Source organism: Phaethon aethereus (genome assembly GCF_964289735.1).
Source record: "Phaethon aethereus genome assembly, chromosome: 6".
Taxonomy (NCBI): Eukaryota; Metazoa; Chordata; class Aves; order Phaethontiformes; family Phaethontidae; genus Phaethon; species Phaethon aethereus.
In genome coordinates this window covers 28,988,468-29,001,373 of record NC_138580.1, presented here as the reverse complement: position 1 = coordinate 29,001,373, position 12,906 = coordinate 28,988,468, and the positions used below count along the sequence as shown (strand labels likewise).

General features: G+C 36.2%; 1 protein-coding gene across 1 annotated transcript in view; it reads right to left on the bottom strand.

Moving 5' to 3' along the window:
* The window catches only part of PARD3B (par-3 family cell polarity regulator beta), a gene marked incomplete at both ends in the record, with an annotated part of 412,476 nt that overhangs the window by 174,747 nt on the left and 224,823 nt on the right, over positions 1–12,906 (bottom strand). The window contains 3 exons of the mRNA XM_082001608.1: positions 60–80; positions 7,998–8,113; positions 10,288–10,387. Of these exons, the coding sequence (XP_081857734.1) occupies positions 60–80; positions 7,998–8,113; positions 10,288–10,387 (237 nt within the window). The remainder of the gene's footprint in view (positions 1–59; positions 81–7,997; positions 8,114–10,287; positions 10,388–12,906) is intronic.

Genomic DNA, 12,906 nt, shown 5'->3' with positions numbered 1-12,906 from the left:
TAAAATCTTCTAAGTGCGTGAAAATTACTCGTATTTCTGCTGGACAAACTGACACATACCTTTGAAGACCAGCTGCGGTTCTGTGCTCAGAAAAGAAGCAAACAAGGATTAAAGTTACAATTAATGAGAAATAATAATAAGAGAGACAGAAACGTCAAAGAATTTCCTAGAAAACAAATTTTCTGGTGCCTTTATTAGTCTATATGAAGCCAAATATAAAATTTCTTATTATATGTTAATCAATTAACAAGGGCTGTATTCCCAAACCACATACACAAATGATACTACCATGATTTTTAGAGTCCATCAGTTTCTATGGTGTAAATACAAAAAAATAAAGCAAAGCTACAAATTGGTCACTGTTTGTTTTTTTCTGATGAACTGTATCCTTACGCAGCCCTTTCATCATAATGAAGGCACTGCATCATCAATTAATTTTAGTCAATGATAGAGCCAATGACATAATTCTTCTGCCATTTTTATTTTCTTGGTGAACCATTTTCTCATCTAGGAGCTGCATAAATCACTTGGAAAAACTGTGCCAAACGCTGGCTCACAACATCACTTGGAAAAGGCTGCTTGCCGTTTTAGGTTTGCCCTGCGGTACTGCGTACAAAGACTACAGGTTTTTACACTAAAATCTACACAAGCAAAAAAATGTGTGTAAACTTGCACTGTCTTAAAATATTTTCCTTCAGTAATTCCCCCTCCACTTCTCTCGAGTGACAGTGAAACGTCACATATGGGCCACATTTCTCCTGTTCACTTTAATGTTGAAAAGCAGTAAGACCAGCAAAATTTTGCACAAGGGCCAAGGATCACTTATACTTACGCAGCAAAAAAGGTAAACCTTTCCCAAAGTGGCATCTAACACAACGTTTGGGATGCCCTGTTCAGCACATTCAAAGATGGGAATAAACTGCATCCAAACCAAGATTCTGGATTCTTCTTCTCACCTGTACAAGGGTTTCTCTAACTAGGTTTTTCAGAACAATTTTATTAGAACTCATTTAATAGTCCAGCTCAATTGTATTCAGAGCAAGTCCCCAACGGACACATCTTATGTGTCAGCACATGAGAATGAAAATGCCTAATCTTGCATTCGCTATTAATATTACTTGTTGTGGAAGAACCAGCAGTACAGTTGATGCTGTCCACTGGACACATTTACCTTTAAATGGAAGGTATTCTCTTTTTGTTTTTTTTTGTAAAACAGAACATTGTTTTACAATTTCCCAGCCAGTGTGATACGAATTTTTCTACTTTCTTCTACTGGCACAACAACTATTCATTCTTGAGGGTTACACTGCTAATTGAGGCCATCACAGCTTTTTTTACACTTTTGTTGTCTTCTCTAATCCTCTCTCACCTCTGTTCCAGAGAAACTGTACCGGGCTAAAACTGATCCAACTCCCCCACTACACATGTCCCACATGTCATTAACACTTCTTCCGAACTCCTAAGCTTAAACCACAAGTTGCTAGTCTAATCTGTCACTCACTGGTTGAAAACATTGATAGGGAACATATTTAAGACAAAGTGTAGGGAACAGATTCCTAACAAAGTGTTCTTAAAAGTCACTTCATTATCATATGTACTTACTTTCTCATAGGACCTATACATTAACTTAATTGCTATTTTTAAATTATTACAAAATAATAAATTATTTAAAGTGCATTAACAGATCAACTCACTTCAAACTTGCACTAACGCAGTGTAAGAAACTACCACCTCAACCATGTGTTACCGTTTTCTCAGCTCTATCACCATCACGCTCATACAACACTTCCAGTTTGCTCCACAGCAAGCTTCCTTGAATCTTAGACGACTTCTACAAAACCAGTCAAAAAAATTGATCTTCCCTCCTGCCCACTGCCTTTACGCCACAGCTCACCTCCCCCTCAATTGCATCAATGCAGGTTTGATGTAAAACTGAGTAACCGAATTGACCTTATTAAAAGCCTTTCTTTCCGTACAGAATAAACCCAATCTCAGTCTAATTTCAATTCAATTCAGTTTCCCTATCACTTAATAAACAATTGTTTCACTCCCTACTTATAGATCTTACAAACAGAAATTTGAAAGTAATTTAAACTAAGAAAACTACACCATGTTAATTTCTAAAAATTTATTCTGCAGAGTGGCCTCAGAAAATATACACCTAATCTGACAGTACTAGAAAGTTACTCATGACATAAACTAGAATAATTTTTAAAATCTCTCTTGGCCCTTGATCTCAAAGACAAATCACAGCCATAAGCAACATAGTTTTTCCTAAACCCACAACATATTTGTTTTGGAAAGTCTTTCTCTTCAAGAGATGATTTGTTAAATTACTTTTATAAGCTAATAACATTGAAAAGTCTGTTAGAATTCTGAGACATCTTCTTCATTTCCTCATTAATGTTTTAATGAGCTTAACTTGCTCCTAAATGCAGTTCTGAAGTTGGTTTCAACCCAAAGCAACCCAAATGTATTCCATACATACCACATGGCTAACAAAATAATGATTTTAAAATACCAAACCACTTTTTGTCCTACTAATACTGTAACTCTCACTAGTGACCTCCCAAAATGTATTCTTTTAATTGTATCTGAATCAAAACATGGTTTAAATTGAAGAATAATCTCCATTAGCTCTACCTGATCCTCACTTGGTTATGTTTTGACATATTTATTTCAATATCCGAAATTACACTCAGAATAATAATAATCTGGTTCAGAGCAAACCACAAAGTAGCTAATAGCTAGCAGCGATCTTGATTGCATTTTCAACATATATCTGGATGTGAAACACTGGCTTGTCTTTGTTTTGAGGTGTTTTAAAAGCATGAACTGTAATCAAATGTATCCCTTCACTAACAAAGAAATTAGCATTTAGTTAAATACTGGCTTCCTCACAGAATACACCATACCTTGCATCTTGCACATTCGCTTGGTAATTATTCCTAAATACGTAAATTGGGAGATATCTTTAATAAATATACCCCAAGATTAAGGACTCTGAGTATTTCTAATGATGTTTTAGCAAATAATCTTTCGCTTGCATTTAAAATCAAGTGAAGGACATTTCCTTTTTTTCAGGCTGTAGAGCTTAATCAGTTAAGATCTATGGGGTTTTGCTTTTTATGGGGAAAGAAAAGGGGAGCTTGAGCAGTACCTTGGGATAGCGGTCATGGGTTATTATACCAACATACTCAAATATAAATCTACACAGTCCTTTGCCTGAATTGATATACAACAAAATTGCCATATACTCATATGATTCAATTTCATGTAGCTTCAGGTTAAAACAAGCCACACTTTCATGTCTGAATACAATTCCCATGACTGTAGTTTTTACAGTACATTTATGCATAGCCTAAATCACTCCTGTGCATAAAGATTTATAGAAAATAAGGGTGTTGGAGATAAATAATAAAATACCTTTTTTCCTTTCTTTTTCTTAGAGCACACCAATTTTCACCTTCCAATACAACATTTAAAAAAAAATCCATATTGCCATTCATTCTCACAAAAATTACCTTTTTAATACAGCTAAAAGAAAGAAAGGCACTTCTGAAAATGGATTCTGATGAATTATTATATAGAAATTCTTTTCTAGAAAAGTGTGGTAATGTATGGGAAAATGTTGTTAAAGGAAAGGGAAAATCATCCTTCCAATGACTTGTATAGAAGCCATTGATTTCTCCTTCATTTTCGATCTGCCGTTAGTTTCAAAAAAGTGTACCACTTAAGTGGAAAGGGACAACATGAAATTTATTTCTAGCATTTATGAGTTTGTTTTGCTTATTTTTAACACTGTGCTATAAGCACAAGTCCAAACTTGGCATGCAGTCTAAATCTGGTCAGTACAGGCACGCACTCTGAGTCAGTCTTCGGTTGGCCGTGCACAAATTCTTCAAACCACAGTATGAGGAGAACCTTTTCTTTGCTAACATATTCAAACACCATCATCCATAACAAAAAAATCTGTGCAACTGAGAGGACATGTCAGGTGCCAGGATCAGTAGGAGGAAAGGGGCAGGTGTGCTCTTTTGTCACCACCAGGTCAAAATAAAAGCAGATAAGGCAAAGAAAAGCTATACCATAAGACATGGGATATGAACTCTACCAGTGATCCAGAAAGTGCTGTCATTATCCCAACGCAGCAGCAAGGAAGAACATTAGGACTTATAGCTGATATGGAACTAATCTGTACCCTATTACTCTGAATGAAACTGTAAATTTTGAGAAGCCTTTAACCTCTGTGTAAATGATGGATGCTAAAGCAGGGAACCAGTCACTCTGCCTCCATGCACTTTGCACAAGAACATCTGTACATATGAGGCAAGGTTCTGCTCATGCCTGCAAAACCAAAGAAATGATCACAGTACCACTATTCTTGCCTTTTTGTTGTTTTTGCTTTTTGTTTTTTTTAGTTTCTACAACAGCAACTCAGTAACTTGCACATGCCACCGATTTTTTACTCACGGCACATGCATGACTGCATAGCGCCCTGCCTAAATAACCAGGTGGCAGTGGTTCATGCCCTCTGCTCCTGTCCAATGAAAAAATGCAGAAATGCACCAACAGTCAATAAACTGTACCATATCTACCCCACTGGCAAGTAATCTACAGTTTTTGCTGCATGCGCCAAGTTCCTTTCATTGCAAGATTTGCTCTGTAGAGCAACAATGACAACTTGATGCAGCATGTTAGCAGGACTGAACACTTTTTGATCGCCCATCCTTATTTTCTGATATTATTCACTAAGGTTATTAATTTATAATTATAATAATTGTTATTTTGTAAATAGACACAACTGGAAAACAGATTAAGCACTCAGATTTCTGGACCTAAAATATATAAAACTGAAAAGAGAAACATCCATGTTAAATGGGTTTCCGCTGTGAATCTATGTAATTATAGACTTAACAGATTTGCTTCTTGTGTATACATCAACCCTCAAAGCCAGAAAGACCCTTACTATAGAATTTCATAAGCTCCCTAATTTAATGAACTTCTTATTTTCTCATAAGGTTCACAATCTGTAGCAGTATCTGGATTCTCAGGTCTCTTGTGTTTAAAGTTTTCTGGTTTCTGCCTTCTGATGGTGATGTCATTATGTAAACGATGCCTTTGTAATCTTCCAATTAGGCAATGGATGCATTATTCACATTTCAAGGTAAAAGTAGTATGTTTCATAAGTGAATATCAGTACAGATTTCACATTCATGCCCTATAAGACACCAATTCTGTTGCCTACTGAGTTCATGAAGTTATTCTGGTCTAGAGACATCCAAGTGATTTCTGGACCTTGTAACCTGAAAAGCTGGTTAAGTCTTCCCAGATCTGTGGAGACACCTGATTCAGAGACAACTTGGTTTAAAAGGAAAGAAACTGCATCTAAGTTACATTTTGTAAGGTGTCAGAGCTCTCCTCCTGCACACCAATTCTGTGGGTTTTTCTGTTCATCATGTTAGAATTATTTTGGAAGGGATTGGAAGAACTTGAGAACAAAAGAAAAATAATAAGTGGACAGCATGCTATGACAACTGGAAAAAGAGGGCCTAGCAGTTACACAAGCATTTTCAGACAGGGGATACCTCCTCTTTGTTACCAAATCTGCTGCCTAATTCCTCTGTGGTACTGCACAAATCTGTCTCACAACCTCAGTTCTGGGTCTAGAAGATGAAAACAGCAGCACTTCCCTTATTTTTTTGTGGCAAACATTGCACTGGAATCAGTAATGGGTACATAGCTGCATGTTGGGATCAGGAGTTACTATGGGTCATGACTGCAGTTAAGTAATGAGCAAAATACAGAAACAAACTAAGAACTAACTTTCCGTCCCCAAAATTCCATTTTGAAGTGTGCATTATATGAATGCTCTATTTACAAGCACAGTTTTATATACCAAATTATTGAGATTTTATTTGCTTTAGAAGCATTTTATATTGCAGTTAATTAAGATTTTCATGTTTCTTTTTCTTTTACCCTTCTAGCAAGAAGCTTCCACTTAAAATCTTTCAAGAAGTGGAAAGTCGAACATGGTACTTCACTGCTTGCTAGAGAATGACTGCAAAAGGTCCTAGCTTTCGTCTTCCTCAGCTTCTTTATTTGCCAAGCTGTGTCCAAGCAATTTTACTTCATCTATTGTTATTTATATAACACAGGATGGGTGCAGATCTTTCACAGTCCCTCTAGTTCTTTAAATTATTATCTCAGGTAATAGATTTACCTTCATATCACCATATAACCATATACAAGACAACTAAAACATTAATGCCTCCAATCAGACTGCTTATTATTCCTTTTGTTTTTAACTTTCATAGCAGAAGGGGCATTTTGAACAGCTACCTTCTACAAGCAACAATTTTTGAAAGATCTTAAAGACATCTTTGCACCCAAGTTTTACTCTATTTTATTTTTTGCACCCAGTTTTATTTTAGTTTTTAACCAGTATGATTTAGTGACTCTCATACATTCTCCAAGCATTGTTTCTGGGTGTGGAGAGCAGATTGCTTACACAAATTTGAATCCCACAATATAAATGAACACAGACCAGGACAAAAGGAAATACAAGTTACCTGTACCTCTGCACATATGCTCTCAAGCACACTCCCATTGCCTAGTTTTACATTGGTGCTTGTGAGCATTCTTTCTGGTGACTTCTGTGGGAGCTGTAAGTAAACCTTCCTAAAAGAAGACTCGGTTAAGTTGAACATTATTTTTTTTTCTAGTAGACTACATACAATACATGTTTTGATTCAAAACTGTAAACTCATTTCTTTGTTGAGGAGCATTTCCATTATTAAAAAAAAAGATCTAATGCATTATTCCATCAAAACAGTGGAACAGAATGCAAAAGAATGAATTTCTGGACTGATCATGCGGTAGCTTTAAAATTAAACCTTAAGAACTTCCCTAAATAAATTTTTATCCATTCTTATCGTACATTAATAACTGTTTGACCTGCCTTACAGTCTATTAGAGGAGTACACATATTTTATGTTATATTAAAATATCACATTAAGATGACAATAAAAATCAACAATACAAAAACTAAGACCAATCTAGAGCTTTTCAGGAAAAAAGAAATCAGCACTGCCAAAAAGCTGCCTTGAAACTATATATGAGATTAATAATTTTCTATTAATGGTGTACAAAATCTGATCCAACAAAACACACAGAACTATGACTAAAGATGTTCTAATGGTAGGTCTTAAAGTTACTCCATCAACACCCGAATCTGAAAAAACAGGTAAGGAATGAGTGCCACAGAGAAGAATTGAAAGGAAAAAGAAAAGCTTATTTGTTTTTCTTTGAGGCTTAAGAACTTTGCAAATTTTTCCTTGAACTCTTAATAAAACATGACTCAGTTTTCAACTGCAATAACCCTTCAATCTTCTACCCGCAAATGCTTTCCCAGTATTGAAAGAACCATTTACATTGCGCTTCACCCACCCTGCAAGATTTTCTGCACAGCTTTAATGGGTAGAGGACCATAACCTTACTGCTCTTCAAGCATTTATAAAGATATAGTGCAACGCTTTGATTGCCTGTGTTTGTCATTGTCAATGAAGAAATACACAACTTGTCTTAGGAAAGCTACCCTTTGTCCAGTGTAGTTTTGCAATCAGTTATATTCTACACGAAAATGACTTCTGTTATTGCTAGTTTGCTATATTTTTTAGACATATAAAACTCATACAGCAATTCTTTCTGCTCATTTTTACAAACGCTCCCTCTTTTCCTCAGCTAAGATTTCAATGCAATAGATAGAATGGCCTTTAAGAAATAAAAAAAACCCAAACCTTTCTTCAGCTTCAGTAAAAAGAGTACTTGCAATTAGATGCTACAACAGGAGGCAGACCATTGTCCCCATCAGTGCAGCTCCACTGCAGAACTTACTCACTGATGTTTGTGTTTAAGAAACAAAAGCAAGAAACAGAGATGGTGCAGATGGGCTAAGGCCAAAAAGCTGACCTATATGTCACCCCACCCCTTCTTACCCAGATCCATGCTTTTTGAGGCTTTCAGATTAATTGATTCAGACTGCTTGGCTGGTGTCAAAGATCTGAAGTTGATGTGCTGATCTGTGAAATGCACTGCTGAATTTATGATAGGACTGCAGGAACACAAAAAAACACCATGTAAAATATTTAGGCACCAGTTCAAAACACCAGTGAACTAATTAAAGCACGTACAAATATACATGTGTTTCTTTCTCCAGTTGCTTACAGCCATGCATTATAAAATCAGTTATTGATCCTCAACTTCCTTCTCCGAGACTTGACACCTCCCATCACTTGTTTTTCCATCATGGATGCAAATATAAATGTAAATGCTTAGTGATAACTGCTTTTAAACAATTCCTATTTTATTTAGCAGAAGGAAAGAGGAACATACCAGTACATGCTAATTTTGCTTTTTTGGGGGGGGGGGGTTGGTGGAGTGGGGTTTTTTTGCTAGTTCTATTTAACAACTGCATTTCCAAATAACATGCTACAGAAAGCTAGAAAAATACTGCCAATGTACATAGCTCAATTGTACTTCATCTGCTAATATAACGTTATTTTACAGCCTTACACCATTTCTGCAGAGGCTGTAGCCTGGAGGTCTTATGGAGGGTGCCAAAACACTCCGAAGAATTCCAAGGTATCATGGTTTGTTGTTTTGTTTTCTAAATATTTTACTTCAAGTTAGGCAAATATCTAAACAAAGTTCCATCCGAGTGAAACTCAAAGGAACTTTTCACCTGTGAGGAGTCAAAGCACTTCACTGCAATGCATCTGAAATCTTCCGTGTCTCTCTTCAATTAGAAACACAAATTTATTTATATTTAAAATACTCTAAAACCAAAAAGCAGTTCCAAAATTAAAAACATTTATTTCCAAACTGTTCAATCAAAAGCTTTGGTTTTACAGTGTCAAAACACTTTCCTTTGTTTTTTGCTGAAACCCAATTTCAGTGAAATCAGCATGACTGACACAGCAATTCAATTTCAACAGAACTTAAGTACCAAATGAAAAACCAATACAACACAGGAAAAAAGTCAGGGTGGGAGAAAGGGCCTGTAAATTCCTCATCGTTTTAATACATCATTATCACTCAAGAGAATGTTTTTGCTCCCAGCTTGTTGAAAAATTAGGAACGGATTCTAGCAAAGAACTGCAGTTGAGAATTTAATGCAGAGTTCCATTACTGTATGTAGACTTTTGTTTGTTCACCATGTCTTACATACCTGCCTGGGAGACCTGAAATTATGAAATTACTCTAGTGAAATTACTCCATGTTAGCAAAAGTACGATAGTTACAAGAGTCTTCACTGTATGAAGGATTCAAGGGTAACCGTAATAAAAGATATCTACTCTTTGATACAACATGCAACCAGTCATTTAAAACATAGTTTTTAATCAAATCCATGCACACAAGGACAGAAGTATGGTGAAGTTTTTAGTTGAAATGCATGCTTTCCTAATATCATTGAACTAAAAGAGTTGCATGACTATCAAAACTGAATACACACAAAACGAGTAAACAATGTTCAACATTGCATTTTCAGCATCAGAAGTATGAGAGCTTGAAATGATGCTTTGATTTGAATCCTTGTCCTACTTGAGACAAAGTATATGCCATCATGAATTTCAACGTGTTTACCTTTTTTTCTGCAATTCCAAACTTCTTATTTACTAAGGAAATCAAAGCTTGTAGCTGCCATCAAGCATACCAGCCTTTACAAAAGATATTCTTAAAATACCTGAAAAATCTACCCAATGCATTTACAACTGGTCAAGTGTCCACTAGTTTTTCCCCTTTGCATTTTAATGTTCAAACTTACTGAAGCTTCATTCATCAAGAATGTCTTTGGCTGATGTGCTGCATAAGAAGATTCTGTTTCCTACAAACTGAATTCGGCTAGGACTTTTAAAGCCTTAAGAGACTTCAGGCACTGCATCTACACATAGCATCCATTGGTATAGTTTTTTTTTTTTTTTTTTTTTTTGGTTAAATTGGGATTATGTTTTGGGATTCTTTTTGTTTCACTGAACACATGCTGGGCATTGTGACCCGTAGGTCATGGATAGCAGATGTACTGCGGCTTATGAACAACTGAAATGAATAATGCACTGAATGCTCAAATAACATTCCCAGCTTATGTTAAAGGATCATCCCGGTGAATAAAAATGGTGGTACAAATTTTTACAAAACAAGAAGTGATTTTAGAATCAATTAGAACTACTATCACAACCACTAATGAGCAATTAGGTCTGCAACTATTAAGAATAGTCAAAGTCCAACCTATGATTATAATCCTCATTCAGCAGATCCTCAGTGGGATGTGGTGGGAGAGGTGGAGGGGTGTCATTTTCACCACTGCCACGATCAGACACTGGCAACTCTGAAACAAAAAGAAAAAAGGGGTTAAATTAGCCACAGAAACAAGTACATTATGCCAGTTCACTGATCAATGACTGGACTGGAAGGCCTCAAGAAATGTTGAAAGCGAGTCACAAATTACTCAAATCCCTAAACTAACTAAACTAGAATTAAAATCACACCAAGCAGAAAATATAGCCCTTGGAACTGCCTGAGCTGATTTTCAGATTTGCATATGCATAATTAAAGATAAATATAGGGAAACTTTGTGCTTATAGTGAAGTTGAGCACAAGGCACAAATTGCTTTAGTCCATTTGAGTGGGTTTTCACTTCTACATAGCTGCATCCTAACTGATTGTAGGTCATGCTTTCATTCCCTTTGATGGGGAGCATTTACCACCTTTCATGTACAGAAGAGAACCACATTGTCAGCAACAGTTCAGGAGAAGAAAGATTTCTGTTATCCCATGGCAAGAGAAGAAAGAGGCATTTCTGATTTAGTCTTCATTTACCTACCATTCTGATAATTCCTTCTTTACCTTTAACAGAAGCCATTCAGCTCACACCAGAAAATTACTTTGGACCAGGAAAAACATGAACTACTCAAACCATTCAGTGGTTTGCTAAGCAACACTTAGATACTTGCAAGTATTTAATACGACTATTGTGCCTGCTGTAGGCCCGTTCATTATTGTCCTGTAAATTCACCTCTCATCTTAAGGTGTGATTTAAAAGTCCCTACATTTTTTAATGTAGAACATGTCTTCATCCCTCCAAAACTTAACAGGAAACATGGACACTTGATAATGCTTGGGTTTCAATGGCAGGTAAGCAGTTTAACAATACTGACATACCACACTTTCACATGATCTGTTCTGTTGCATTCAACGTTGCTAGTCTTTTTGCACAATCCTGTGTGAAAGTATTAATCTAACTTGAGAAAAAAAGGGTTTATAAGGAGGGGATCAAAGCAGGCAGCAATACATAACATTTATTAAATAAAAGCACTGAGGTAGTTCTCTAAAAGCAAACAAACAACAAAAAAACCCACAACAAAGCCACACTATTAGCTCAAGTATCCTACAGAACTCCTATTGGCTGAATGGCCTCCTAAAGATCAGGAAGATAAGAAATAGTTCAAACCCCGTATCTCAGGAAAAGTGAGCACGTAATCAGAACAAAGCAAAGGTGAGCAGATAAAGAGAAAAGTTCTAATGAGACCTTAAAAAATATTGATTGCCAGTCAGATGCAGAAAACAGGTATGCCACCTAACATAGATGCACACTGGCTTCTTGCATTAGGATCGCATTTTTTCAGGTTGAAATTTAAGGCCAGGAAACAGAGATGAGGAGTAAAGGGCAAGTTCTCACAGTAAAAGGAATTTAGCACAAAGGGAAACTTGTACTGCTCAACAAAATTAAATTATTTGAAAAATTAATCAGAAGATGAAAAGAATTTACTCATGTAAAAACAGTCAGAATTACCAAAAATAAAGACTATGAAGCTCTGCAAAAAAAAATTGCAGGATATTAAGCATGTAGGAAATGCAGGTGAAATTCCCTGTCACTGACTGCAAAGTGATACATATGGGAGTAGGAGAAAACTCTTGACACATACACAAAGGCTATTACTTTAGCAATTACCACTCAGGAACAATACAATAGAAGTGCACTAGACTGTTCTTTGAATATATGATTAGTGAAGTCAAAAGGAAACAGACATTCAGAGCCTTAAGAAAAGTCCAAACACTCCTTCTGGAACTCACAGTTAATGGTGTGCCTAGTTTTTAAATAGCATCTAAGGTTTCATTCTTCCTATCTGAAAAAGGATGTAATATAATTGAGAAACATATTGAAAAGGTGGCAAGGGTAGTTGGACACATGTAGAAACACTCCTACAAGGCACACTGACTAGGATTCTTTGGTTTAGAATAAGAAGCAATAAAAGGGGATCCAAGAGGAGTCTATGAAATTGTGAAAGCTATGCATAAGGTGAAAAGGAAGCTCTTACTGTTTCATACACAGTAACTAGAAGGCACTCAGTGTAACTATCAAGCAGCACACCTAGGACTACACAAAGCAGGAAACAGATGCCTAATGGACAGAAGGATTGGGAAGGGGAGGAATTAAAAAAAAAAAAAAAATCACACCACAACCCACACCATGCTTTACCCTCTTTGTGCAGCCTCCGATAGCCATATCTGGAGAGGTTGAGCATATCACGTAGTTATGTTAACTTTGATTTGCAGTAACTGATACATCATTTCACAAAGGCTGTTTGGTGATGGGTTACCACTGGCATTTTTCTTGCAATATATAAATGGTATACACAGAAAAACGTCAGACTTCCTGAGTGAATCAAAAAATGATCACAAGGGACAACAGTTCACAGCAAAATGGGAGCAGGAGCAAGAGAGTGAGAGAATTTAACTTAAGAGGCGGTCACTGCCTCCATGTTCAAGACTTCAGGAAGTAATCTTAACAGATCCAGAGAGATCAGAAAAAGACCTAAGACACTAAACAAAATGTACTGAATTTTC